Here is a 26002-nt window from a genome sequence, read left to right as displayed (position 1 = left end):
ACACTGAAAAACCACATTATTGCACAAGTTAACAATTGTTGGGGCATGTGAGAACACCAAGAGAACATTATAAGGAATTTTGTGCTTTGTGCTGTGTGTCTATGTGTGTGTGCAGGGGCCGCAACGTTCCAGCAAGAGTTTAAAGAACTTTCCTGATACAAACAGGGGAACTCACTTAAAAAAAACCCAAAAAAAACTGTGCATAACAAATACATAAACAACATCAAGTTACAAACTGGCTTTATTTATGACAGCACAATATATGAGTGCAGATCACCATGTAACAAAAGTTACACATTCATTAGTCAAGATTCATAATATAATAAAGGAAATGATTTAAAATGTTGTTTATGTGGTATGGCTTTAGCAGTGTGCCATGTGAAACATAAACAAGTAACAATCTTTTAGTGATTTTAACCATAATATATACTTTAAAAAGTGTTATTCACAGTCTCATTCCTTCTTCCAGCAGAGGTCAGCCTGTAGTAACGATACAAACAGCACACTCTGCAGTCTGACTGATTATTTAAAAAATATAAAACACTCTTCAGTGCTCAAAGCATGTGTTTGAGGTTAAATGTTGCTCTAATTCAGTTTTAAGAAAGCAGAGAGTAAAATACTTCAGCAGTTTTTAAACTTCAACATCAACTTCATACATCAACTCTCATTAACTGAGTTCATGTATTGCTTCATTGTCTTTAAAACTTAACATTTTTGTACCAAATCTGTTCACAGCTTAAAATCTAGACCTTTGAGACCCTAAAAAGGCAGTCAAATATATATATGATATCCTTTTCAAAGCATCATTAACAGCTGGAAAAATGTGTTTTTCTGGCTGTGACAGTACAGAAAGTAGTTTTGTAGTTTTATTTATTTAAACTATATACACTCATCATAGGCATGAATGTCATGGTAATTTTGAGCTTTTAATGATTTCTTTGAACTAGACTTTTTAAAGGGTGGAATGACTTTTACAGCGTCTTTTATGACTTAAAAAAAAGAATTAGGTGCACAAGGGACTAATAAAGGTTATCTCATCTTAAGTTTGAATTTACTTTGGATTTTCTCTAATCCACAAGTCAAAAGTATATGTACAGGCTCAAATATATAGACAGACAGATGTACAATCACTCTCCACCCCCTCCAAATGCCTCCGATGCCCGTCCTTTATGTTGTATGGTGTGTTCATGTGCTCTCTGTGCTGCGGGTTTTTTTTCTGTTCTCAAACTGCCTGTAGGAGCTCAGTCTGAGTGGAGTTCTTTTTTCTCCCCGTCTTCCCAATGTGATGTATGTGAAATGTATGTACGGTTGGAAGGGGTCCATTTTCACGGCATATATTGCTTTAAAGTTGCCACCTAGTCACTTGTGGACATTTCAGGTCCTGGTTGCCTAGGTGACCCACTACTTTATTTATGTCAATCAACAGTATTCTTCACTGTCATTGGTAGATGTCTAATGACCAAAAATCCCAAATATTCCAATGAAACATGTATGCTGTGTAATCATCCCACCCATTAAAATCTCGAATTCAAAGAAATTATTAAAGGCCCTAAATTACAGAGACACACATGCCCACGATGAGTGCATGTAAACCTCTGATCACAACTGTATCTACTTCAGTTTTTCCTCCCTGCTCACTCTTCTGGTACTTCTTCTATAATAACTTCTTGCTAAAATCTGGTGTGTGATCACAACGTGGCATTAAGCGACTGAGCCACAGATAAGTGCGCATTGGTCACAAGAGCAGACTTGTTAAATGGGAGAGCCCATTCAGGGTAAGTATTCAAATTAAACATGGCAATGCCCCACGTATTCATTGCCAGAGTGACTGACAGGATACCCAGGATGTTCATCACAAAGCCAGTTTTCACCTGAGGAACCAGAAATGAAAAACATAAGCTGTAATTTTGTGTAATATTTTCAAGGTCAAGAGCCAATGAGGATCTTACCATGTCTTTCACCATAAGGTGTCCAGATGCGAAGGCAATTGAGTTGGGTGGTGTGGACACTGGCAGCATGAAGGCGTATGAACATCCTACTGTGGCAGGTATCATGAAGTACAGAGGGTTCACTGAGACATTAATAGCCTGTGGAGGGAAAAGATGTTTATGACAGGATGTATAAAAAGGCCCATTATGCTTATTTAGAGTGAAAATCCAGAATCTTAAATTTAAAGTACAGTAAGGGGACAAAGGTGAAAAGAACATTCATTAGTCATTTGTTTAAATCCTAAAGCCTTTAATCATCACTGACTACATTTCTGAAAAATCATGTTACAGTACTGATATGAACTATGTACAGAATAGTTACTTTTTATTTTTTATTAAATGCTAGTGTTAACGTGATCACATGTTCACTCTATATAATTATAGACTCTATATCAAGATGGAGGCAACTTTGCTAGTTACAAAACAATTGTATTGGGATCTGTGGGGAAATGGATGTTTGTCTCCCTCGATCTATAAACTCATTTAACACTTTGTTGATGGGTTTATGGTCTTAATCACTAGTTTTAAGTCTTATTGTCAGCGCCACCCATTGTTTGTAACTTCCAGTTTCAAAACAAGATGATGATGGCCAAAATACTCAGCTCAGGGATGGGAATTCAGTAACCAGTTAAATAACAAATAATAACACCACTAATGAAGGTACTGCAGAATGGGAGAAAAATAAAAATATAGGAAATGCCATTCACTTGTTATCCCCATAAGATAAATGTTTTACAGCTATTCATCTAGTCTAGAACTAAATTATTATTTTAGCACGTGTACAACTTCAAATACAGTAAAAGCAAAATGTGTGTTGTGCCTGTTTGTGTTTGTAATAACAGCGTCCTAAAGTTTAAACCTAGCCTATACAATTACATGCTATTAAGTGGTTATTCTTCCTGTGTAGCCATTGTCTTGGAGTACTTAAGCTCCAGATAATAATTGTCTAACAACAGTTAATGTCCAACAGTCTACAAACATAAGAACATCTATTGCAAAAGTTTAATAAGACCACTAAACCTCTGAGTGACATAAAGGACAAGGTCGACAGCAAAACGTGTTCACCCTTCACTTTGACTTCTTTATCTTGTAAGATAGTCGTTCAGTTTGTTTCCCTGATGGTCGTCTGTGTCAGTTTGATTGCACTGACATGGTGCAATGAGTTTGTACCTCACACAGGTAAACTGATATGTGAAGATATTTTTCTCAGCTAAAATATAACACAGGAATAAAAAAAATAATCTGATGATATACTTTCACTTTAATTTCGCATACAGTCTAAAACTGTATGCGAAATTGTATATATTTAGGTTGTAGACCAGCCTTACCAGTTCAGCAATGACAGGTAAAAATATGATAATGGTGGCAGTGTTACTGGCAAACTCAGTGAAACAAGCCAGGAAAGCAGTGATCAACATCACAGCTGCAGCAGGAGGGACTTGAGCCAAAGGCTGGAGGTGGCCTCCCATCCAGGACGCGAGTCCAGACTCCTGCAGAATGCCACGTGACAGAGGTGAAAGGTTGAAGATCAAATAACAACATAAGAAACCAAAATAGAGAACTTGAATCAAACAAAGCACTGACAACCGAAGGAGAGCAGAGACACATTTTAATAAACAGTCTTAGTAGACTTTAATTTCCTCCATTTCCACTCTAAACTATAGAGGTTTAAAGAAGCATTAGTAAGCAAACTGAAAATAACAGCTTCCTTTGGTATTTTGGGGGAAATGGTCCCAAAATATTTGCTAAAAAGTTGGATGCCACCATAGGCACCACATAGCAGTTTTAACTTAGCACAGAGACAGGAAACATTGTTCATGTATTATATGTATTACATACATATTATATGTAACATCTTTACCTCACAAGCTTTGGCCATGGCAAAGCCGCCTCCAAGCAGCATAATGATATTCCAAGGAACCGATTCCTGAGCTTTTTTCCATGAAAGGAGAGGCACATAAGGAGTGTTTAGAGCTGAGGAAAAATGTGAGATAAAACAATTAGAAAATGTTTATCATGTGTAGAAAAATGTAAAGGCTGTTGTGCACCGATACAGTGTGAGATTAAAATCCTTAAACTTAATTGTTAACCTTATAATGAGTAGTAAAAGATTGTGCCTCAGTATAACATCTCCATTCCTTACTTTATTTCTATTTTCCTTTTTTAGTTGCTTTGTCTTTATCTTGTAAAAAGTTTGACTTGACCCAGAGAGCTCTGCACAAGAATTCCAGTGTGCATGGACTGTTGGTCCTGTGCTCAAATGGCAAATAAAAATCTTGAATCTTAAAGAGGCGGAAGAAGTATCTCTGGGTTTAGGGTTGTGGTGAAGAACACGTTAACATATGGATGAGTTGAAAATCAAACTACCACCAAACTGCTTAGCAGGAAACCATATAGTCTACCATATAATATATTTGGCATGTTAACATACACATTTTAGTGCTTTCTACCAAATATTCTTTTGTAGTTTTACCATATTTTTGTATTTATTTGCTCTATTTTTAGTTTAATGAGCTAAAAGTCCTACTCTGTTTGACATAGAGTGAACCCACTCTATTCGAATAATGTGACCCTCAGTGACAGATGAACCACATGGCTTGCTTTCTTTTCCAGCATCAAGTTGTTTATTTGACCAGCTGAACATAACATAAGCACTCACACACTCACACACACACACACACACACACACACACACGCTTCTCCATTTTAGTGGATGCTGATTCACATTTGTATTCACATTTTGGAGTTAACCAAATTAATAAAATGATTTCCATAAGACATTTTTTTGTCCACCAAGAGAAAAAGATTCACCAGAATTTGATTATTAAATGGACGTTTCAGGCATGTAGCTACAACACGAGTAATCCAAAATACAAGTACACAAACACACAAAGAAAAAACCCCAAAGTGTGTCCACATAGCTTTAAGAGATTATTCTAATCACAGAAACAGAGAAACTACAGTCTCACTTTCAGACGGGAACTTTCCTCAGACTCTCTAATCTATATTATTAACATTCCTCAGCTTAATTTCTGTGTTTTGCAAAAGCTGTTCTAGAAACAGAGACACAGAATCTTTGAATTTTCCACAAATATCTGGTCTTAGATATTAACTTTTGACTTATCAAAGTTGTAATATTGCGACAGAAAATCCTATATATGGTAACAAATAGAACTGAAATGAGACAATGATGCCTCATAAATGGCATTTTAGCAGATATGCTATCACTAACCTTGAGGGTCGGACCACCATCTCAGGGAAGGTTTTTGTGAAGGAAAAAAGAACAATATAGACACAATGATGACACCGGTGACTGCATCCGAAACGTACCTGAAGGACAGCGAGATGAGCACAAAATAGAAATGGACACCTAATAGAGCACAGAACCAGAATACAATGTGCTAGCTTTCATACAAGGTTTTAAAAGTCAGCTTCTCTTACCCTTTTTTAAAAAACACAGACCAGCCGGTCACAAACTTTGGATCCCTTGTGAAGAGGAGAACGGCAAACAGTACAAAAAAGAAAGAAATGGCTCCCTCTGCAAAGCTGAAAGCATGAATGCAGAATAAGAGTAAGTCAAAGACTATGTCCTAGAAAGTTTTCATCCAGCATCTATTGCATGAGATTTCAAGACATACACGAGTCCTCACTTTATGGGCCCTAGCTTTCTGTAATCTTCCTTTATCAGTGCTTTGGCTCTGGCTTCTGCCTGGGTTCTCCTGTCTTGTTTTGTGATGCACAATCTGCAAAAAATTGAACATATAATGTAAATATTGTCTCTCATAAAATAAAGACCTTACTCATGGAATGGTCCAGTTTTTGTATCCTGTAATGCTGATGGTGTTATTGAAAAATTTAGCAAGAAAAGATACACAACCTTGTATTCAATCCTCCGTAGAGAAATGCAATCCATAGCCATCCCAAAAACAGGAAGAGGAGCATGAGTGGGAAAGCAAATGCAAACCAAGAGCCAAAATTGATAAGATCACAGTCTGGAAAGTAGCTGTGAAAGACAAAATTATAACTGTTAAACACACTGAAACATATCACTTCTGTGTCTGAATCAGCATTGTTTAAATGCTACACAAAAACAAAGGCGTTACCTTTTCAGCTGTCCAATCAGAATGAGGTTAGGTGCCGTGCCCGTCAGTGTGGCGGTTCCTCCGATACTGGCAGCATAAGGGATACAAATCAAAAACCCCTTCCAGACTTTGAGCTGATACTGCGCCTCTGCTCGGCTCTCCTCAGCTGTCCTCGGGTCCGTCAGTTCTGGTGTATCAGTCCTTTCAGAAGCATTATTTTACATAAAATGTGAATTATTACACAAACTTCAGAGTTTGCACAGCTGGATATTACTCTTTAGTTTGTATGGCAAAATGAATCCGCAAACTTCATATGTGTTAGCTTAGTTTTGTATTTCACAGTCTGTAAAATGTAAAGCTCAGTAATTAAAACATAAATTTAACAAAGACAAAGGGAATGATGCCTGCACTATGAAACAGGTTCTGTGGCTTAGAAGGGTTACTTAAGGGTTAACCTTGTTGTGAAAGCCTGATTGAAAGCAGGTCATGTTCACAATCAGAGATCATCATGTACAAAATCACTGCCTCCATTCCTGAAAAATGCACAGGCTTCAGTGCTTAGGTAACAGCATGTTCTAGGACTAGAACATCTAAAGTTCTTCTCTTTCTATGATGAGCCTCAGTCAAGACGGGTCTTTAAAAACAGCTTTATTCCTCCTTTTTACCTGTTTGCTATAAGCAATTTAAAGCAACCGTATTGTTCTGTAAACCTAAACTATAGTACTACAACACTGAAACAGGGCACCTAAGCATAAGGCCAAGAAAATTTATCAATCTGAAATCTGTTTTTGGGTTTCCATCTGTTCATTACGGGTCAGTTAACACTGCCTGGGCTGAGGATGAAAAACAAAGGCAAAAACTCTTAGATGCACATGAAACAGCATCGCCTGCTAATTTAACAGAACATATTTATAGTTACAGTCAGGTCCTCATATTTTAATGACAGAATTATGTTACTTATAAGTAACATAATATAAGACTTGCAAGGTCTGCATTTATATGACACTTTTTCAGTTTTGCATTCCACAGCACCGTCATATTCATGCAACACTTTTTAATACTACACTACTGTACAGAGCTTTTCTAATATTATAGTTTGTCTTTGCAGTTCTGCTGTAAGTAGATCTGTCCACATTTCTTCTGTCTGGCTGTGTATATGCCACTTCTGTCATATAACACCACAAAAACGTGAACATCACACCACTCTCTCATCTAACGTGATATCAGGGTAAATGATGCTAGAGAGGAAAATATATCCTGGGTATTTTAAACTTGCCCTATATTCATAGCACAAGCACCTGGATAGTTTCTTGGATTTTGTTGCCATTAGAACTACATCTACCTCATTTCCAGTCTTCGCAGTAAGCTAAGCAAAGCTCAACATCTATTGTTTGTGCAATTATTTATCAAAGACATCAGTGGAGTGAAATGCCTTTAAAATAAAAATATAAAACACGACATAAAAACATTTCTTACCCTTCTGTTGCCATTATTTGTTTTTCTGTTGGCACTGAGGGCAGTGAATGCAGCTTTATACTAGACTGACCTGCAAGAAAATAAATCAAATAGATTTTGACAGTTTCACATGTAACCCTGAACCCTAACTTACTCAATCTTCAAAGTGTCCAAACATGAGTTAAATTGTGAGTTTCAGCTCTTTTACAGTGGTGTACTTTTGTTTTATTTAATAGCTGACTTTGAGTCAACAAAGCCCCCTTAATCAATTACTACTTCAGGATTGACTAACTTGGTGTCAGACAGTGCATTGGAAACACTGCACAAAGTTCACATATTAGATTATATATTAAAGGCTCTTGGGGACAAGGTTAAAACAATGCAACAATCATCTTTCCAGAATGAAACATATTTTGTGAAGAGACATGGTTGGATGATAAACGTTCAACCTGTCTTCATTCATTGGAATTTATCTTCCTGTTCATTTGAGGATGAAGTGTTTAATGTTCATTCGCCCCTGTCACAACAATACCCTTTGCTGCTTGAACGACTATGAAGACAATAAGACTGAATTAAACAATGTTTTGGTTCAGCCAAAAAAAGATTTAAAATTGGTCAAACGTTTTCTCTCACTCATAAGATAATCACTTTCATTCAGTATATTATTTAAGATGTAAATTTCAGAGAAAACCTTGATTTGTCATCAGTACAAGTTTGAAAACTGACAGCGTACCGTTTATTACGGCATTCTCGTGATCCTCGACAGACTTGCACTTTTGTTTTAGGGTTTCCAGATCACCAAACAGGCTCTCCAGGATGGCATTTGCGATAGGGAGCATCATGGCTGTTGTGGCGGTGTTACTGAGCCACATGGACAGGAAGGACGAGGTCAGCATCATTCCCAGTATGAGCCTGGAAAAACAATTCAGTCCACAATCTTAAACTCAGTAAACAACCCTAAGTATGAAAATAAAAATAAAAATAATTAAAAAATGTAGTTCTGTGCAAAAGATTCAGACATTTATATGTTTTATTATTATATCCCTCCCTGTTGCAGAATTTTCTGAATTAACTATCTACCATATTTTGTGACAATGTTATTTAAACAGACGTGAAAAGGACATGTAGGGTGACTTAGGTATGTCTGGACAGCACAGAGGTTCACAACACAGGGAAATAAAATAAGTTCCAGGTATTACTTAAAATGGGATAAATACAGAATCCTCATCAGCTTTAAACGGCCTTCTGATAAAGTTATTTTCTCACCAGGCTGGTTTTACTCCAACAATACTGAGGACCTTTAGGGCTATTCTGCGATGCAGGCCCCACTCCTCAATCGATGATGCCAACACAAGGCCGCTGAGGAAGAGAAAATTGGTCTCGATGAAGTACTGAGGGCAGATTTTTTTGGCTGGAAGAATTCCCAGTGTTGGGAAGAGGCAGATTGGAAGCATGGCTGTGACAGCAAGAGGGAGGGCCTCCGTGCACCAAAACGTAGCCATGAGCACCACCACGTAAAGACATTTTCCCTCCTAAAAAGATCAGTAACATGTCAATAATATTTGTGCAATAATACAAAAAAAAAACCAGCTAAAAAACAAAGCAAAGACTTAAGAAAAAAGAAAGCGGAGTACACGTTATGTTTTCAGTAACTTGTGTCTCCTTCACATTATATGTGTTTCAGAGAGACAACATTAATTTTTACATCGTTAACATGAAAGCATTAACATAATAATCACTTTTTAGTTTTAGATTTGCATTATTGACTCTTTGGCTGAATCAGATGATTCACGGAGTATGCACAAACAGTGAAAATACTCCCAGCAAAAGCTTTATTGTGCTTAACCAAGAGTAAAAAGCATTGAGGTTGTAGTGACAGTAGAAGATGAGTGTTTTTAGCATTATTGACTAAATTTATTACTTAAAAAATCTCAGTTTATATAAGCATGTCTGTAAGTTTCTGATTAATCAAAACAAGTATAAAGATGGACCAAACCCTTTGCGAACTAGTCTGATTTTAAACGCATAAATCTCCTGCTTGCATCTGTGTTATGCATTTATAATAGGACAACCGTGCTTTCGTGTGTGTAAGTTTTTTGGAAAACAGTGGATGCATAACTGTAGCACAAAAAAATTCACTCACCTTCTCCGGTAGAGTAAAAAGTAAAGGCAGAAACACGAGCGGAGTGAGCACAAGGATTAGCTGTTTGTGGACGCACCACAGCTTCTTGGACAGTACAGATATTCTCATTCCTGGCTTGAAGTTGTGCTCAGTTTAGGAAACGTCCAGACTGGCTGAGAGCAACCTGTGAGGCAGCACTTTGAAGCCCGTGGCTGAGCACAGAGAAGATTAACCACACGCTTTGCTACAGGTTAACTCCTCCTGTGATGGTGTGCTAAATGGGATAGTCGACTTATTGCCAAATTTCCCAACTGAATGGACTCTTGCATGACAGGAGTGAGGTATCTTCAGGGGCAGAGATGGAAATGTCACCGCTCATACGTTCATTTTAAAAAGTACCCTGGAAACTGCCGGACTGCAAAAATAACTGAATGCCTACAACAGACCACATTTTTTGTTTCACACAGCAATAAAGTTGTTAAAGCAGTGCAAATAAATACAAAGTCCACTACACAAACAGAAAGGTGACCTAAAATAAAACAAAACTCAGAATAAACAAGGAACAAGAGGAAGGGCTAACAGATGCCGAATGACTGAGGGCAAGGCTATTTATACTGTTTCACACATTACCCGTTATCAGGATTTGTTTTTTTGTTTTGTTTTTTCGTTGTTATTGTGTGTGTGTGTGGTGGGGGGGGGTGTTAAGTAGGTAAGTCAAAAACAGTGAAACCAGTGCGACAGGAAGAAAAGTAGAAGCAAGAAAGGCACGAGACTACCAAATAGTGATGTGTCGGTCTGAACGAAATGGCTCTTAGAGCCGGGTCTTTGACGTGAACGACGCGAGCCGACTCCTTATCGCAAGCCGTGGTTTTTTTTTCTTTCTCTCACCCTCTCTCTCACACTTTTTTCCGTTTCACTCTGCATGCAAGCCTTGTGCTTTGCGCTGGGAAGAGGGGGGAGGGGTGGTAGTTACACCGGCAGTAGCACAGACAGAGCAGGAGGGAGAGAGAGAGAAAGAGAGCCAGGGACAACAACATCACATTAGAAAGGTATAGTAATCACCCACAGCTATTTTCAGTTGCAGATGATGAAGGATTCAGAAAGTTTATTCATGCAGGCCCATATGACAGAGAATGTGCATCTTCTTTTTGTTTTCATATTTTTATTTATATTTAATTGTGTTGTGGTTTGTAGTGTTTTGTGTTGTTTCATTTTAAAAGGAAAAAGCTGAAAATTTAAATAGTTAAAAGCTGAACTGAGACTAGTTGGTTTTTGTATTATATGATTTATTTATTACATTTTATGTGGAGTGAATAAATAAAAGTATATTTATGGTGGCCCCTAGAGACAAACACAACAGTAGTGCTCCAGAATGCTAGGCGCAGTGTTGAGCTTTTGTTACCTAGTGGCTACACAAGCCAGCAAGTACCAACGACTGGATTTGGTGTGTGGTAATAACAGGTAAATTAACATTTTTTTTTTTAATTATTTGAATATATATGAGTGCTTGTGTATAAATACACAAACAATACACATATGCTTTCAATTGTGTAATTTAAGTGATCTGGGTAGCTCTGTTTTGGAAGTTCAGTTAACTCTAGGAATGTGTTTTGGAGTTTGTACGTGCTTTGTCTCTAGGGGCCACCACATATATTTATATATAAACATATATAAATAAAACCACTTTTTTTTTACATTAGTAATTCCTTTTGTGCATAATTTTATATTATTGTTAATAATAAATTAATTAAAGCAACAAAACAACCTGAAGAGCCGGTTCAGAGCCGAAAGAGCCGGCTCTTTTTAGTGATCCCAGCTGAAAGAGCCGGTTCTCTAAAAAGATCCGGAAATCCCATCACTACTACCAAAATAAAACAGGAAGTAACTTACTAAACACAAATAAAATACCAAAATCCACTTAAACTTCACACAGATGAAAGGAACAAGGCTATTAAAGAATTATTATATTATTATATATATATTATATGAAATAAGCCCTAAGCAAAAATACAAGTATCAATAAAGAGGAGCAAAAGCTTGAGATATAAAATAATCTGAAAATCTAATATAACAATAAGCAACCATAAAACCAAAGAGAAGACCCAATAATAAGCAAGAAGGTCAAGGACACAGGACAAGACAAGACACCAAACTCCAGCCAAGGAAGCAGCTACAGTGTGCCTTTCCCAGCCGAACCCGGGTAAAGTGAACTAACAAACAAAGCTTTATTTTTCAGACATGTGTACAAGTTAAAGAACAGGTTATGCTGCTGGTGAACTTAAATAACTAAATGATGTGTGTGTTCCAGCTGTGTGCCATGGCTCTTTTATACTTCAAGAGTAAAAGGATACACCTGTGCATTCTCCACTAGTTCTCCTCCTGCAAGTTTCCTCTGTGCTCCAGATGGACAGAGAGACACAAACTAGTCACACAAAACTACCTCAGAGTTGCTTGTTAAGTTTGTAAAAGTATCTAAACATGAATACACAATACCAAGAAATGTCATACTAAGAAGTCATAAAGATGGTGTGCTTTAAGGTCCTTCTATTCCACTTTAGCAATTTTCAACACTTAGTTTTCAAATACAGTACATCAAAAAAATAAAAAAATAAAGAAATTAAACCTGACAAAGACAGAAACACATTAAATGCATTCTTGCTTCATTTTTTAGTTTTTAAATATAAAGTATTTCAATTTGCTGTTTTTCTTAGAATGTAACTTTTATTTTTGTATTTCAGGTAACTACACTACCCCTCTGCGAATCGCTACCTTATCGTGGTAGAGCAGTTTGTGTGTCCCAGGGATCCTAGGGGCTATGTTGTCCGGGGGCTTTTGCCCCCTGGTATGGTCTCCCATGGCAAATTGGTTCTGGGTGAGGTACCAGACAAAGAGCGACTCAGAAGAGCCCTATGAGTGCAAGATCAAGGGAACAGTTCACCCGGCCCGGGATAGGGTTACCAGGGCCCTGGCCTAGAGCCAGGCCCAGGGAGGGTGCCTGAGAGCAAGTGTCTGGTAGCCGTACCAGGAGTGAAGGCCCTGGCAGACTGATCCCCGACTACCAAGACTAGAAATTGGGACATGGAACATCACCTCTCTGGTGGGGATGGAGCCTGAGTTAGTGCATGAGGCTGAGGCGTACCAACTAGATATAGTGAGGCTCACCTCAATGCATGGCTTGGGCTCTGGAACCATTCTCCTGGAAAGGGGCTGGACTCTGTCTCAGTCTGAAGTTGCCCTTGGTGAGAGGCAGCGGGCTTGGGTGGGTATCTTAGTATCCTCCAGCTCCCACCCTGGTTTTGACCCGTTCAACTTGCTTCCCTCAGGGGAAGTGTTCAGGTGTACAGACTCGAGAACAGTTTCTTTTCAAGAACCATAACCACCCTGAACTCATACATGCACTGGTAACACAGTTCCACCCCCCATTCCAAGGACTTCCCTCTATAAACCACCACTGTGCAATACTTAATTTTACCTGCAATAACCCACACTGTAAATACATAACACTGTTTATTTACTTGTTTATTTAATGTTTTTTCTAAATACTGTTCATATGTATATAGTGCTGAAACTGTGCACCTCACCTCCCTTTCTCCTCCCACATGTTTGCACTGAGTAGGAGATGCTCTGTAAGATGCTCATTGTACGTCTGTATTGTGACTATAAAGGCATTCTATTCTATTCTATTCTCTAAATCCATAAAACATATGTAAAAAGAAAAACATCAAACATTATTTGCAAAGTGCAGAAAAGCTTTTTATTCTCAGAAACTGTTGACAGTAATTTCAAAGAAAAGACTTGAAAAAGATCAAATAAAACTTATTTTGCTGCTATGTATTTGCTGCAAAAATCATCCACTTGTGTTGTATTTAGTGTTTACTGTGTCAGCATCCATGGGTAAGTTTGTTTTCCCTAGAACTTTGTGACTACTTCATAATTCTGCCACACAAAGAATACCATTAGAGTATAAATATGAGGAAACATAAAGGACATAACCCTTGACACAGATTGCTTTTTTTTTCCATTGCCTGAGAGATTTGTGGTTTTAAACTAAGTAAACACCTTTTGAAGGTCATCTGAGTCCTCTATGCATTAACCCTGTTATAAAAATGAGAGGTTTTAAAGGTCAAAATGGGCTGAAATGTGCAGAAGTTGTCAAAGGTTGCCAGCTTTTAAAGGGTAGAAGATAGAAACATTGTTAACCGTTTCCTTCTTCGCCCTGCAGACTCTTGAAATGTTTTCTACCACTACATGTGATGACAACATAAAAATAGAAATCATTTTATTCCATTAAGACACAAAACTTAAAACCCACCTACTTGTGCCTGCATTCACATAATTCCCTAATTAGCTCTCCACATTTATAACACTGGTTCACTGTTCACTCTGGCTGGCCTTCCCTAGCTTCTTGTGCCCCGTGTGTGAATTTCTGTTTTATTTACTCACCTGTTGGAATTTGTATCTTTGGTTTTTCCATTGGCCATCAAAGGCTTGCCTTTTTTGTTTGTGTATTTAACTGGCTTCAGTGTCCTACATTTGAGCCCTCTTTCCAGTGCTATTTTTTGTGAGTCAGCATGTGCTATTGGGGTCTGTTTTGGAAGATTCATTGAAGTTACTTTCTTGACTAAGTACCCAACTGGTTGACTAAAGTAATTTCATTATCATAGCTTTGTAAAATGTTCTGCCCCGTTTAACCTAATTTGGAGCTGAAAAAATGTACTTACTTACTTATATACTGAACACCCTGTTCAGTATATAACCTTTGTTACCCAAGCATTGCACTAGTGGCCCCTGACTCTATTTTCATGTTGAATGCTCTTCAGGTGCATTAAACACAGCACATATGCACAATTTGAAAGTGCATCCAAACATTTTGTAATCATAGGCCATTATTCCATTGTATTATTAGACCACATCATACATCATTTAAAAGGTTGTTTTTTAAATATTTTTTTAAAAGTCCAGTGTCATTCTGGATAAGTCAGCTGATGTGCCAGTTTGCCAGACTGTGATGTTTTCTGAGGATTTGCCAGTAGATGGTGGCCTCTGCACATTATTTTCCACACTGTACATGCTGCTCCCAGTGAGACACCTCACCTCTTGTATAATCTCTAATCCGTATTTACAAACACAATGATGTGTATCCTGTGTCTGACTTTGTAAAGCAGGAGGAGAACTCAGAGGTAGGTATTTACTCCACTCTACTGAGTGAACCATTTATTCTAGCTGCTAGAATCCTGCACCAACAATAGTCCAAGTCTGTGCAGACTGTAGAGCACAAGCTTATGCTACACTTTCACTTCTTAAACAGGAATTAAGGGTGGTACACACAGGAAGAGCTCGGTGTTGTGGAATGCCAGTAAATCAGTTTACTTCCTCTTAACACAGAAGTTTCATTTCTGTTTTTGTAAAAATATATATTTTGTGCTACTGATCCAGAAAATGGATGAGTTAATCATAATGATACAAGCAGACATGATGGGTATTGATCTTCAACAAGAAAGCAGTTAAGCCTGTTTTTAAAATGTGAATCTGTAGTGGAGCAGTGGAGCTTTTTATCAGAGTTTAGAATAAAAATAACGTAAGGAGAAAGCATTCAGTCTGTGTCTAAGTTTAAAATATTTATTATCTGCAACTTAAACTGCAGTCATAACACTGAAAAGAAGCTGCTCTGTGGGGGCGAAAATGAATGCTATTAATGTTGAAATGTTAATTTTGAAAACTTTAAAGTAAGGAAATTTATATTTGGCTGATTTATTTCTTTGATGTAATAGTGTTTCTTGGCAATAAATATTACATGTTGGAAATCCTGTTTATTTCCCCCCTTAACCAATTCCATGTTCGTAAGGAAAATACATTTGTGGCTTGAGCAGCAGAGTTGAGTATGTGGGTTAAACCATGAAAAACTTGACAAATGTTTTCTGCCAATGCCAAACTGGTTATTCTGCTATTGACTGTTGTTTTGACCCCCTGGTACCTGAGGTGCTGACAGCCAAGTGCCTGATTAGCAGCACCCATGAGCATGGACCTGCTACAGTGGTCAATTGGTGTCAGGCCACATTTGACTGATCTGGATAGGGTCAATGCCATAGGGCAACTTCACCACCCTGTCAAGAGTTGGAAACTGTAGGCAGTCCTGCAGATTTCCAGTCAAAGTTTGCAGGATGATATGGCTGGCAGCTCTCTACCCAGACAATCTGGAATAGACTGAAGACAGCTAATCTCTGGTCTCATAGGTCTCATTCCAGTAGACCTGCCACAACTGCCCTTCACAGCCAGGCCTGTTTTCCAAGTTATGACTGGAGGCAATCTCTTTGTAGAGCAATATCGAGATGGAATTCTGCAACCAGAGGCAATCCCATATCACCACAGTCTAGGAACAAGCTCTGTCCTCCAAGATGACAACGCTCACCCCCACAGGGTGGGGTTTATCAGAGACTACCTCTGGAATTTGGGAGTCCATGTAATGGCTTACCTGCAGTTCTGACCTGAACCCCACTGAACACTTGTGGGATTTTCTTGGATGTGCTGTTCTTGCCAGACTGACCAATGCAACCACGCTGGCTGAGTTGAGACAAATACTGGCTTGATAATGGGACACCATCCTACAGCAGTGTGTGAACAAGCTGGTGACCAGCATGAGGAGGAGGTGCTAGGCTTGTTTTGAAGGAAGGTTCAGAGGAGGTTGGAGATTGTTACCATCATGGCTCATCCGGTCAAAATGAGAATGAACAGTCAGCAATCACTTGCAAGTTTCTCGTTTTATTGAATAATGAGCAAAAGAAAAGACACACATGGACTGCTATTTCTGAAAGGAAATAAAGTGTGATTTAAGTAACTCAAAATAATACATGAACTCAGTAGTATAATGGTGCAGTCCTTTTATAACGGGTGACAGGTGAGTGCAATTAAGGGCAAGCACCACACCCAATCAAAGGTGAGGAAAAGAAACAAGGTGCATCTGGTGAAGTGAGTGTGCTGAAAGGTGAGCCTTTACAACAGGGGTGTCGAACTCCAGGCCTCGAGGGCCCGTGTCCTGCAGGTTTTAGATCTCACCCTGGGTCAACACACCTGAATCAAATGATTAGTTCATTACCAGACCTCTGTAGACACGTTAGGGAGGTAATTTAACCATTTAAATCAGCTGTTTTGCATCAAGGACACATCTAAAACCTGCAGGACACCGGCCCTCGAGGCCTGGAGTTCGACGCCTGTGCTTTACAACAAGGCTGTTGTGGCTGTGTATGGCTTTCCACATGCTACATGCTTTCATTAAATGAATACATTGTGAAATTATGATATGTCTTGTTTCTTCAGACTTCAGTCATGTCAATAAATGACACCAAACAAGAGTTAATTACAGCATAACCTGTTTGGCATTGGCAGAAAAGATCTGGGAAGCTTTTCATGGGTGCAGCCCACATACTCAACTCAACCCATTTGATGGGAAATAAACAAGCTTTCCAAAAGTATATGATTTTTTGCCAAGAAGCATTGTTACAACAAAGAACAAGTTTCCTTACCTTTTGTGCTAAGTTTAGTTATAGGTGTTACTTCCTCATAAAAGAGCACCAGCTTGTTTTCTGGTCTTTCTCTCTCTTCAAACAAAACTGTATAATGATCGATCAATATGCACAAAACTCCACTCAGGGGAAGGTTGTAGCATTGTGTTAACACACACCTGAATGCTCCAGACCAGAAAACTGCCAAATGTTTTGCATTTATAAAGGTGGTTACACCTACTGATGATCAGTTAATCAAGTGAATGTTATTAGCACCCCCTCAATGTTACTTGGCCTCTTAATTCCTATGGGAGCAGTAAGGGTGTGTTTAACTTTTTATAAACAAGACCTCAAAATCAAGAAAACTGCATTGGGTGTTGGTAGACTGTGACATTTGAAAAAAGAAAAGAAGGAAGGAACACTCAGTTACAGTTGCTTACATGTTGTTGTTCAAGTTATCTGATAGGGAATTATTAGATGAGCTCCATGGAAATTATATACAGTGCTATATATGACAAATATACAAATGAAAAGCAATGACACGTTTACATTGTGATGCAGATTACCAAACGATGTGGGTTTCAGAATAATTTGGAAATATGATGACTAAAATCAATTTCTCCACAGGAAAAAGGATAGTGTGAGTTTAGTTGTTGCTCTGCATTTGGCCACAATGATGTTTGGTTTCCTCTTGTACGTTACTGAAACTGTCCCTGAAACTGAAACTATAAAACTACTGACTATAGCAGTAGTTTTATATGTCCAGCTAATTTTATGTATGGTGCCACATTTTCAGGAGGAATTGAACAACTGAGGTCTGTTCTCTCGTTATTTCACGACAAACTAAGAGAAACTGGAACATCAGGAGTTGATTCCAAGTGTTAAACATGCATTTGGAACTCTAACATTGACGTCCTAAAAGATGTTGATGCAAGTGAAAGACGCCATGATTAGGTTGAAAAGCAGAAAAAAACTATTAGATAATTTGTCAGGAGTGGCCAAATCAACAGTCTGGTACATACTTAAAAAGAATGAATGCAATTGCAAGCTCAGCAACCACAAAAGCCCCAAGACCACTGTGCATGCTGACAGAGTTATTTCCATGGTTAAGAAAAACAAATCTAATGAAGTCAAGAACTCTCCAGTTTTATCATCATCAAAGTTTAAAATCAAGAGACATCTTCGTGCAGAGGGTTTACAACAAGAAACAAACCACTGGTTACACACAAGAACAGGAAGGCTAAATTACACTTCACCACAAAGCATCTAAAAGAACCTCAAGAGTTCTAGGAAAAAAACATTTGGTCAGATGTAACCAAGATTAACTTGCAGCAGAATGACAGGAAGAAAACAGTATGAAGAAGGAGAGAAACAGCACCCCAAGCCAAACAACATTATTGAACACATGTATGTAAGGCTACCAGAAGAACTGGGTCACTAGTGGTTATTGAGGATCGATTGTTGATGGAAGCAGCAAGTGGAATTCTGAAGTGTACAGGGCTCTGCTCTCTGCTCAGATCATCAGACAGTGCTTCACAGTGCAAATCGATAATGATTCAAAGCATACTGCAAAAGCAACCCAAGAAGTCTGTAGGTCTTAGATTTCAGGCAGGCTGCAAAGGTTTTCATCCAAAGATGAAAAACATATACTAGTTTAGAATATACTAGGCTAGAAATACTTCTGAGCTTTTGTAAAATAAAGGACTATGCATAAAAACGGTTATACTTCTTAAAGAGTTGATACAATACTTTTGCTTTCTGTGGACGTGATTTCTGAAACTAATTGTGGTGGACGAAAAGAACTAGGACACAGGAAACAAAACAAATCGTGTACCTTTGCCTGTTAACGTTGACCTCCTTGTTACCAATAAAAAGACGAGGCGTGTTTTTAAACCTGTAACGCCTGAAACATGAAATAACTGCCAGAAAATACTAATTTGTTAAAACCGGAGTGTTTATTATTTATTACATTTGAAAATTTACATTCATTATGTAGAGGTCTCAAAAACTGTGTTACAATTTACATGTAAAAAAAAATACATGAGTCTTACAAAACTCATTTAGAAATAGAATAAATTAAAAAGAAAAAAATTCCCCGCTCGTGTGGAAGGCTGTGTGTAGAGGGTCTGTATTGTTGGTTCAGTTATGCCACTTATTATATCGTTGCCTTGAAGACCTGAGACGAATAACCTGGATTTTCAAAGAAACACACACAAAAAATATATATATGTACATACAAGATACATTGAGGGAATTATGCTGGAAACAAGACTGCCAGCTTTGACTGTAGGAAGAAATACCATCAGAGTTAAACAGGAAATGCAGTGCAGAGAAAGAGGGTGTTTGCCTACATTTTCTCAACAACATGAACCACATCAACCAAACTGTTGCATGGGTGCACATTATCAACTGGAGGAAGGCAGTGACATTACTGTCTAACAGGAAATGGGGTTTTCACACTAACTGGGTTATTTATGTAGTATTTAGAATATTAGAGATAACGTCAACAGTGACATTAAGCCATTACTCTAATTATCTCTGTAATGTCTGTCCTCTACTAAAAGATATGCTCCCTGACTTCTTCATTAGTTAGTTTGATTTTTGTACTAAATGAAATCAGGCTATCAAAATGAAAAAAGATTTTTCTTTTTTAATTTCATTATTAGTTTTTTCTTCACTCACCTCTTTTTACTCTCATGTTTATACACCACTCCACATTTAATCATTAGTCATTATCAAACTTCCCAGGCTTTGTGATTCTGGTTTTGTGGTTTTGTGGTTTCTTCCTGTTAAAAGGGAATTTTTCCTTCTGATTCTCATGAAGTACTTGCTCTTTACCTTGCAATAAAGTTGCAAGGTAAAGACCATTTTTATTTGGCCCGGCTGCAGCTCACAAGCTGCCAGCCACACATGCAACACACCACAATACCCAACAACCCCTTATTCCCTGTGTTTTTAACACGGCAGGCGTGATTGCAGATGCCGTGCAGGTGCGTCCGCATGGCACCACCGACCAGGCCTCACCACACAGAGAATGGACCACCTCCAGTTAGTAGATGACCTGCTCTACTTCCTGAGCTACAACCACCAGATCATACCATACACAGTCGTTTCTTCTGTTGCAGTGTTTACATTGTTGTGTTCACGTAATCACAAACATAAATATATTCTTGAAAATGTCTGTTTAGGCCCTCTTGACTTGTATGCAAATTCTTTATTTTTATTTCTACAAAGTCTGGGAAATATACTCTAAATCTGTATACTACCATGCTTTTAAATCAAACAGTCAAGATTGAAGTGGCGCCTTCTATGTTGAATTCAAGGGGTTTAACAAAAGCATTGTATTAACTGATTAGGGATTAATTATTTTTATAGATAATCTTCCATTTTCAGAGGCTCAAAATTAATTGCAAAACTGGCACAAGTTTCATGTACAGGTGAGCTCTGTTCCCCTGATATTTCATTGCAAAATGAAGCAGACCTAACATCTAAAGCAGATTTAAAGTGTTGAATTTATGTTTATAGAGTTTTTCACTATAATTTAAAATCTGAGTTCCAAAGAGATGTCAGAGCAGGGAGGCCATCATTAGGCCTCTGAATAAATTAAAATAAAAAAGACAGCAAAAAAAGTAAGCAAAGGACAAAACTGAAAAATCTGGTACATTCTTAAAAAGAATGACAATGAAGACAACTAAAGTAAAAAATCGCAGAATCGTTTTCTAGGTAAGATAAGCAACTTCACATGAACTAAGTGAATAACACTCTTGAGGATGTAGGCGTATTATTGTTAAAGTCTACAGCTGCCAGTGGAGCCAGGGTGTTTATTGATGACGTAACTGGTAAGTGTACGTAGCTACACTCTCCCCTCAGAATCAGCCAAATGCTGCAAAACTGATTCACTGTGGTCCACAGTGCAAATGGATAAAAACCCAACATATACAAAAAAAGTACCCCCAAGAGTTTTTTAATGCAAAGAAACTGGATATTACTCAAGAGCCGAGTCAGTCACCTGATTAAATACACCTGTCATTAAATACAAAACCAAACCCCAAAAGGCTCGCAGAGAGCAGCAACTGAAGGCGGTTTGTGTAAAGGCCACGCAGAGCATTTACTGCAGATGACGGCGAGTGGAAAGACAAGGATTTAGTGATGTCCATGGCTTCTATACTTCTGTCAGTCGTTAACTACAAAAAATTGTTCATCCAATAATTAGAGGAATTCCTTATATTTGACATTGTTATTTTGCATCATGATTTGTGAGCCTCTGGAAATGGGGTATTAAGAAATAGCTAAACCCTTTGAATTGAACCTGAAAGCCTTCACTTTAACCACATCTTGAACTTTTCTAGGGGTGGTAAATAAAAGTAAGGACACTTAAAAACATATCTGAGATTCGAAGTTAAAAAGTTGAATTTCTTCTTTACTTGTCTCTGTGTTTTTTTCACACAGTTCTAGTTTCAGCCTTATCTGTTTTTACCTACATATGTTTCCGCCAGATGTGTTTCTAAGTCCCTAAAACCACAACGTTTTCAGACAGAATGCGTGAATGTTTCTTGATAAAAACTGATAAGACATAGATGTTTTAAATGTTTTGCTCCCTCAGCTCAGGCTACACATCCTACTTTAAATATCAGTTTACATGGAAGAAATTTTAGCTTCACCGCTGATTCTGTTTTGAAACCAGAAAAGACCGTGATGTTTGATTTTTGCAAGTGTGTTGAAAATCAAGTCTTATCCCTTTTCTATCTGTTTTGATTAAACTTAGCTAACTTAACCAATAGTTCCTTTCTAAACTGTCTATGATGATTTTTTGAAAGACAACAATTTATGGTAGCAATCATCAGCCTGTAAATTACAGTTGGAGTCCTGTGTAATTCTCTGTTTGCTTTCGTTTCACTTTGTTTACTTTACATTTGGAAACTGTCTTCTCAATAAAAAAGACAGTATTAGTCATTCTGGTAGGCACTGCAAGACTAAAATGTGGTCAATTTTAGGGGCAAGGGGTCAAGTTGCTGACTGTGACCTAGGAAATGGGGGAAAATGAATAACTTTATTTTTATTATTTATGAAGGAGCAGGGATGTATGCACCAACAAAACACTGTTTTTTTTAAAACTACCAACAACGGTTGTTCTTTTCCCCAAAAATCAAAAGCCACATTACTGGAAACACTGAGGAAAATCCCCCAAATGAACAATGTGAAACGGTTTAATGTGTCATTAAGAGGTCATGAACAAATGTTTTTGGTTCAGCTGTTACTTAGAAGACTTAGCAACTGTCAAATTATTAAGTGGCTGTGACTTTAGATGTCATCTTAGAATCTATTTACCCCATGGTGTCTGTGATCAGGCGCTAGTGAAATAGGCTTAAAACTGTTTAAGTATCTGAAGTGCTGCGTGTACCAAAATATCCCCTAAATGTTTTGATTAATTTCTCCTCTGTGTGCAGAAAAATAAAAGACTATATTTACCCAGATGACGATTAGAGACAGAACTATTTTGGCCAGGGCCACTGCCGCATAGCCAGCTATGCTCCACGTGACCGGCAGGTCCAGGAGGTGTGTCTGGCAGGGCGGACTGGTCAGAGTTGTCATTGTTGTGTTCAAATAATTCAGTGTTGTCAGCGGAGCTGTGGGCACGCACTCTGTATTTAGACGACATAAAATAAAAAATCACTATAGCACAAAGTCAGGTTATTTGCATATCAGTTTGAATTGATTTCAAATTACTTCCTGAAAAACTGTGATATCAGTTATGCAGAATTTCTGCATTTGGGTTACAAATGTGGTTTAATTAAACATTTTCCCATTAGAAATTTGTTTGCTTGAATTAATAAAAGAGCCTGGATGGAAAATATGCTCTTTAAATGTCACAGTGGAAATGGAAAAAGTGTGATTTCTGGAGATGCTTTTCCTGCCATTTGATGTGGCATCATGACAGTTTGCAGAGGTAAGGCGGGGTTAAATTATGTAAGACTGTTAGATAGATTTAACTTCCTGAGACTTGTGTGAGAATTATATGATGCACTGGCTTTAATGCCACTTACACTTACAGGTCTGCTCAGTAGTGTTTTATACTTTGTTAAGCAATGATGACTTTATTGTGTTATAAAATCATTGTCCCATATGAGGACATATTTGTATATATATTTTACAGTATATTTAGGTTTATCATATACAGTTTCATTAACACCTCACTGTACATTTATCAATAAATAAATTTAAATTAGCAAACATTTGTTCAATATTCACATTTCCTGATAAACCTTTAACATTCTGTATATCCTACAGAGCTTTAATTGCCCTGTACGAAGACGATGCTTTGCCCTAATAAACTCATTAATCATAAAGTTTGACTCTGTCTCTCAGGATCAACAAATATGTCAATACATTGTCTAGGCTCATATGTAGCTCAGTTCCAAAGCGCTACCTGAGGTAGCGAAAACTCACATTTCTGCCAGCGATATTTAATTGAAAGCTTACCATTAACGATCAGGCTGACTTTGTGATTCTGGTTTTGACCTCCTACATTTGCGCTGATGGCACACTCGTAATCGCCTGAATCGGCAGGAAAAACCTTACGCAGAAGTAGATTCTGCTTCTCCCCAAATGTGACCTCACGAGAAAAGTTGTAGTACACTGGATCCTCACCATTACCCCTCCTGATAATGCCATGTTTATTCCCATTGTTTACCTGTTAAATAACAAACACAAGCAGTTTTGATGTTTACAAAATTTGCATCTACAAAATACAATCTACACTTTTAAGCCTGAAGTAAATGACTAACCTTGTACCATGCCACAGAGAGGAAATTGCTGTTCTTTTCAGCAACTGGACACTCAAGTGAGACATCTTCATTGCAGCTTCTTTCGATATCGATTTTACTCTGGCTCGCATAATGCAACAGCAACAGCTGAGATAAACAAACCACGGCGTTCAGAGAGAAGAGAGCTACAGTTTGAATATTTGGAAGCACCTGCAAAAAGTTTTGATGATGCTCTAAAATTCAGATTTAACTCACCTTGATGACCAATGTCAGCCTGCACATCTTTTACAAGTCAATCAACACTTAAGTTCACTGTAACAAGTGTTTCTCATTTTCCTTGAAAGTGAGTCATAGTTTACCAGTTTCCTGTAAAAGGGGCTTTTTAAGCCGAGCATATTGATGGGAGGTATTTACTGAGTGGAAAAGCATGCCCCCATGTGGTGCAGTGTGTGTGTATACAGTGTACCACAGTCTTTGCTGCCTTCCTGATTTCTTATTTTTTGCACATTTGTCACACTAACATGTTTTAGAGCATAAAACAAAATTAATATCAGACAGAGATAACCTCAGTAAATACAGTTCATTTATTGAAGAAAAAAGGCTGTCCAAAAATTTTGCCCTTTATGAAAAAGCACACGTGTTTTTTTCCACTCTCGTTAAATCGTAGATTAACTGTTTTTTGGAAAAGCTGAGTTCAGTTTCAGTAGCCATGTCCAGGTATGATTAATGAGAGAACTGCTGACTCAAGGAAAAGGAAAAAGCTGCACATCATGCCACCATCTGAAGAAACTCAAGAACAAATATGAAACAAAGTCATTGATGTCTATCAGTCTCAATGCCACTTATAAGGCTTTGAGACTTTTCAGTGAACCATGGAGAGAGCCATGACTAATAGATGGAGAAAACTTTGATAAGTGGTAAGCCTTCCTATGAGTGGCCAGCCTACCAAAATAGATGACTCATCCAGGAGGTCACAAAAGAACTCACTCAACATCTAAAGAACTGCTTGAACCATGAATTCTGCTCTCTACCAGGAAAAACGTGTCCAGCTGACTGTTTGTACCTTGAAACTCACGCACACCTGGATCATGCAGTAGGACAATGATCCAACACACACCAGCACAAAAAGACAATGAATTAATCAATGAAATGAAGGTTCTGAAGTGGCCTAAGTCTGGACTTAAAGCCTATTAACTTGTTTTGGCATAACCTTAAACAGGCCGTTCATGCTCAAAAACCCTTCAGGTGGATAATTTAAAGCAATTCTTTAAAGTGTGGGTCAAAATGTCTCCACAGTGATGTGAAAGACACATTGCCAATTATCACAAAAGCTTGATTGGAGTTCTCTGCTGCCAAGAGTGGCACAACCAGCTATTAGATTTAGGGGGCAATTACTTTTTCAGATAAGGCCAGGCCAGTTCAAAACCTGCATTTTGTACTTAATTGTTTTATCTCTGTGTAACATTAAAATGTGTTTGACTGATTTTATGGCCACTGAAAGCGACTGCATTTATGAAGGCAGAGTCCAAAGCATGTCCTGCAAGGTGAATGGGGCCAAGCACATTCACACTCCTCGGTACTGCTGTCTGTTAAAGTCCAGCCAATGATAATGCTGCCTCACTTAATAGTCAAAGATAAAAAGTCCTGAAAGTCTAAGATAAAAAGTGCAGCAGACACAAGTGGATGATATGTTAAAATACCATACAAAGGGTTAAGTCATCCAATTTTGGTTTTCACCATCTGCATGGAGTTTAAAGAGCTCATCTGAGATAAAAAATGAATTTTTAAAAATAGCAGCAGCACCACCTCCTCGGCCAGAAATCTGAACAGCACCGAAAAAAGAGCAGCGTCGGGGACAAGGTTGTAAAAATTGTGAGACTTTGTTCTCACGCTGTCCTGCGTCAGAGATAAATATAAAGTCCAGCTTCTCGTGTCAGATCAAGTCATTTTAGAATAAAATACATTTTGTGGCATTAATCGCCATCATTTTAGTATAGAGTCATGCAGACAGAAGTAGACCTCTTCAGTCTGTGGAGACACTTGGATTATATACTTTGTGACTTTGAAAGTTTAACAAATAAACCAGATGATG

General features: G+C 38.0%; 2 protein-coding genes across 3 annotated transcripts; both read right to left on the bottom strand.

The window, feature by feature from the left end:
* Nucleotides 1-223: 223 nt before the first annotated feature.
* On the bottom strand, nucleotides 224-10232 carry slc13a3 (solute carrier family 13 member 3). Its single transcript, XM_084917493.1, has 13 exons — nucleotides 9669-10232; nucleotides 8792-9057; nucleotides 8259-8437; nucleotides 7547-7616; nucleotides 6092-6271; nucleotides 5866-5991; nucleotides 5639-5731; nucleotides 5430-5534; nucleotides 5221-5318; nucleotides 3850-3962; nucleotides 3317-3478; nucleotides 1950-2087; nucleotides 224-1871 (listed from the first exon to the last, which is right to left on the bottom strand). The coding sequence occupies exons 1-13, from the start codon at nucleotides 9774-9776 to the stop codon at nucleotides 1689-1691; spliced, it is 1821 nt and encodes a 606-aa protein (XP_084773619.1). The 5' UTR covers nucleotides 9777-10232; the 3' UTR covers nucleotides 224-1688.
* A 6637-nt stretch (nucleotides 10233-16869) lies between these two features.
* LOC146364750 (uncharacterized) lies at nucleotides 16870-24296 on the bottom strand. 2 transcript variants are annotated; one of them, XM_084917496.1, is made up of 5 exons: nucleotides 24166-24296; nucleotides 23932-24057; nucleotides 23627-23837; nucleotides 22616-22788; nucleotides 16870-19336 (listed from the first exon to the last, which is right to left on the bottom strand). In XM_084917496.1, the coding sequence occupies exons 1-5, from the start codon at nucleotides 24190-24192 to the stop codon at nucleotides 19286-19288; spliced, it is 588 nt and encodes a 195-aa protein (XP_084773622.1). In that variant the 5' UTR covers nucleotides 24193-24296; the 3' UTR covers nucleotides 16870-19285. The 2 variants fall into 2 exon arrangements, with proteins under 2 accessions (XP_084773622.1, XP_084773621.1); XM_084917495.1 differs by having other exon boundaries at nucleotides 16870-22788.
* Nucleotides 24297-26002: the final 1706 nt, after the last annotated feature.

This window comes from Perissodus microlepis, chromosome 20, assembly GCF_051167445.1.
Source record: "Perissodus microlepis isolate ML-2025 ecotype Zambia chromosome 20, ASM5116744v1, whole genome shotgun sequence".
NCBI classification, from domain to species: Eukaryota; Metazoa; Chordata; class Actinopteri; order Cichliformes; family Cichlidae; genus Perissodus; species Perissodus microlepis.
The sequence above is the reverse complement of the archived record's forward strand: the minus strand, read 5'-3'. Positions and strand labels throughout refer to the sequence as shown.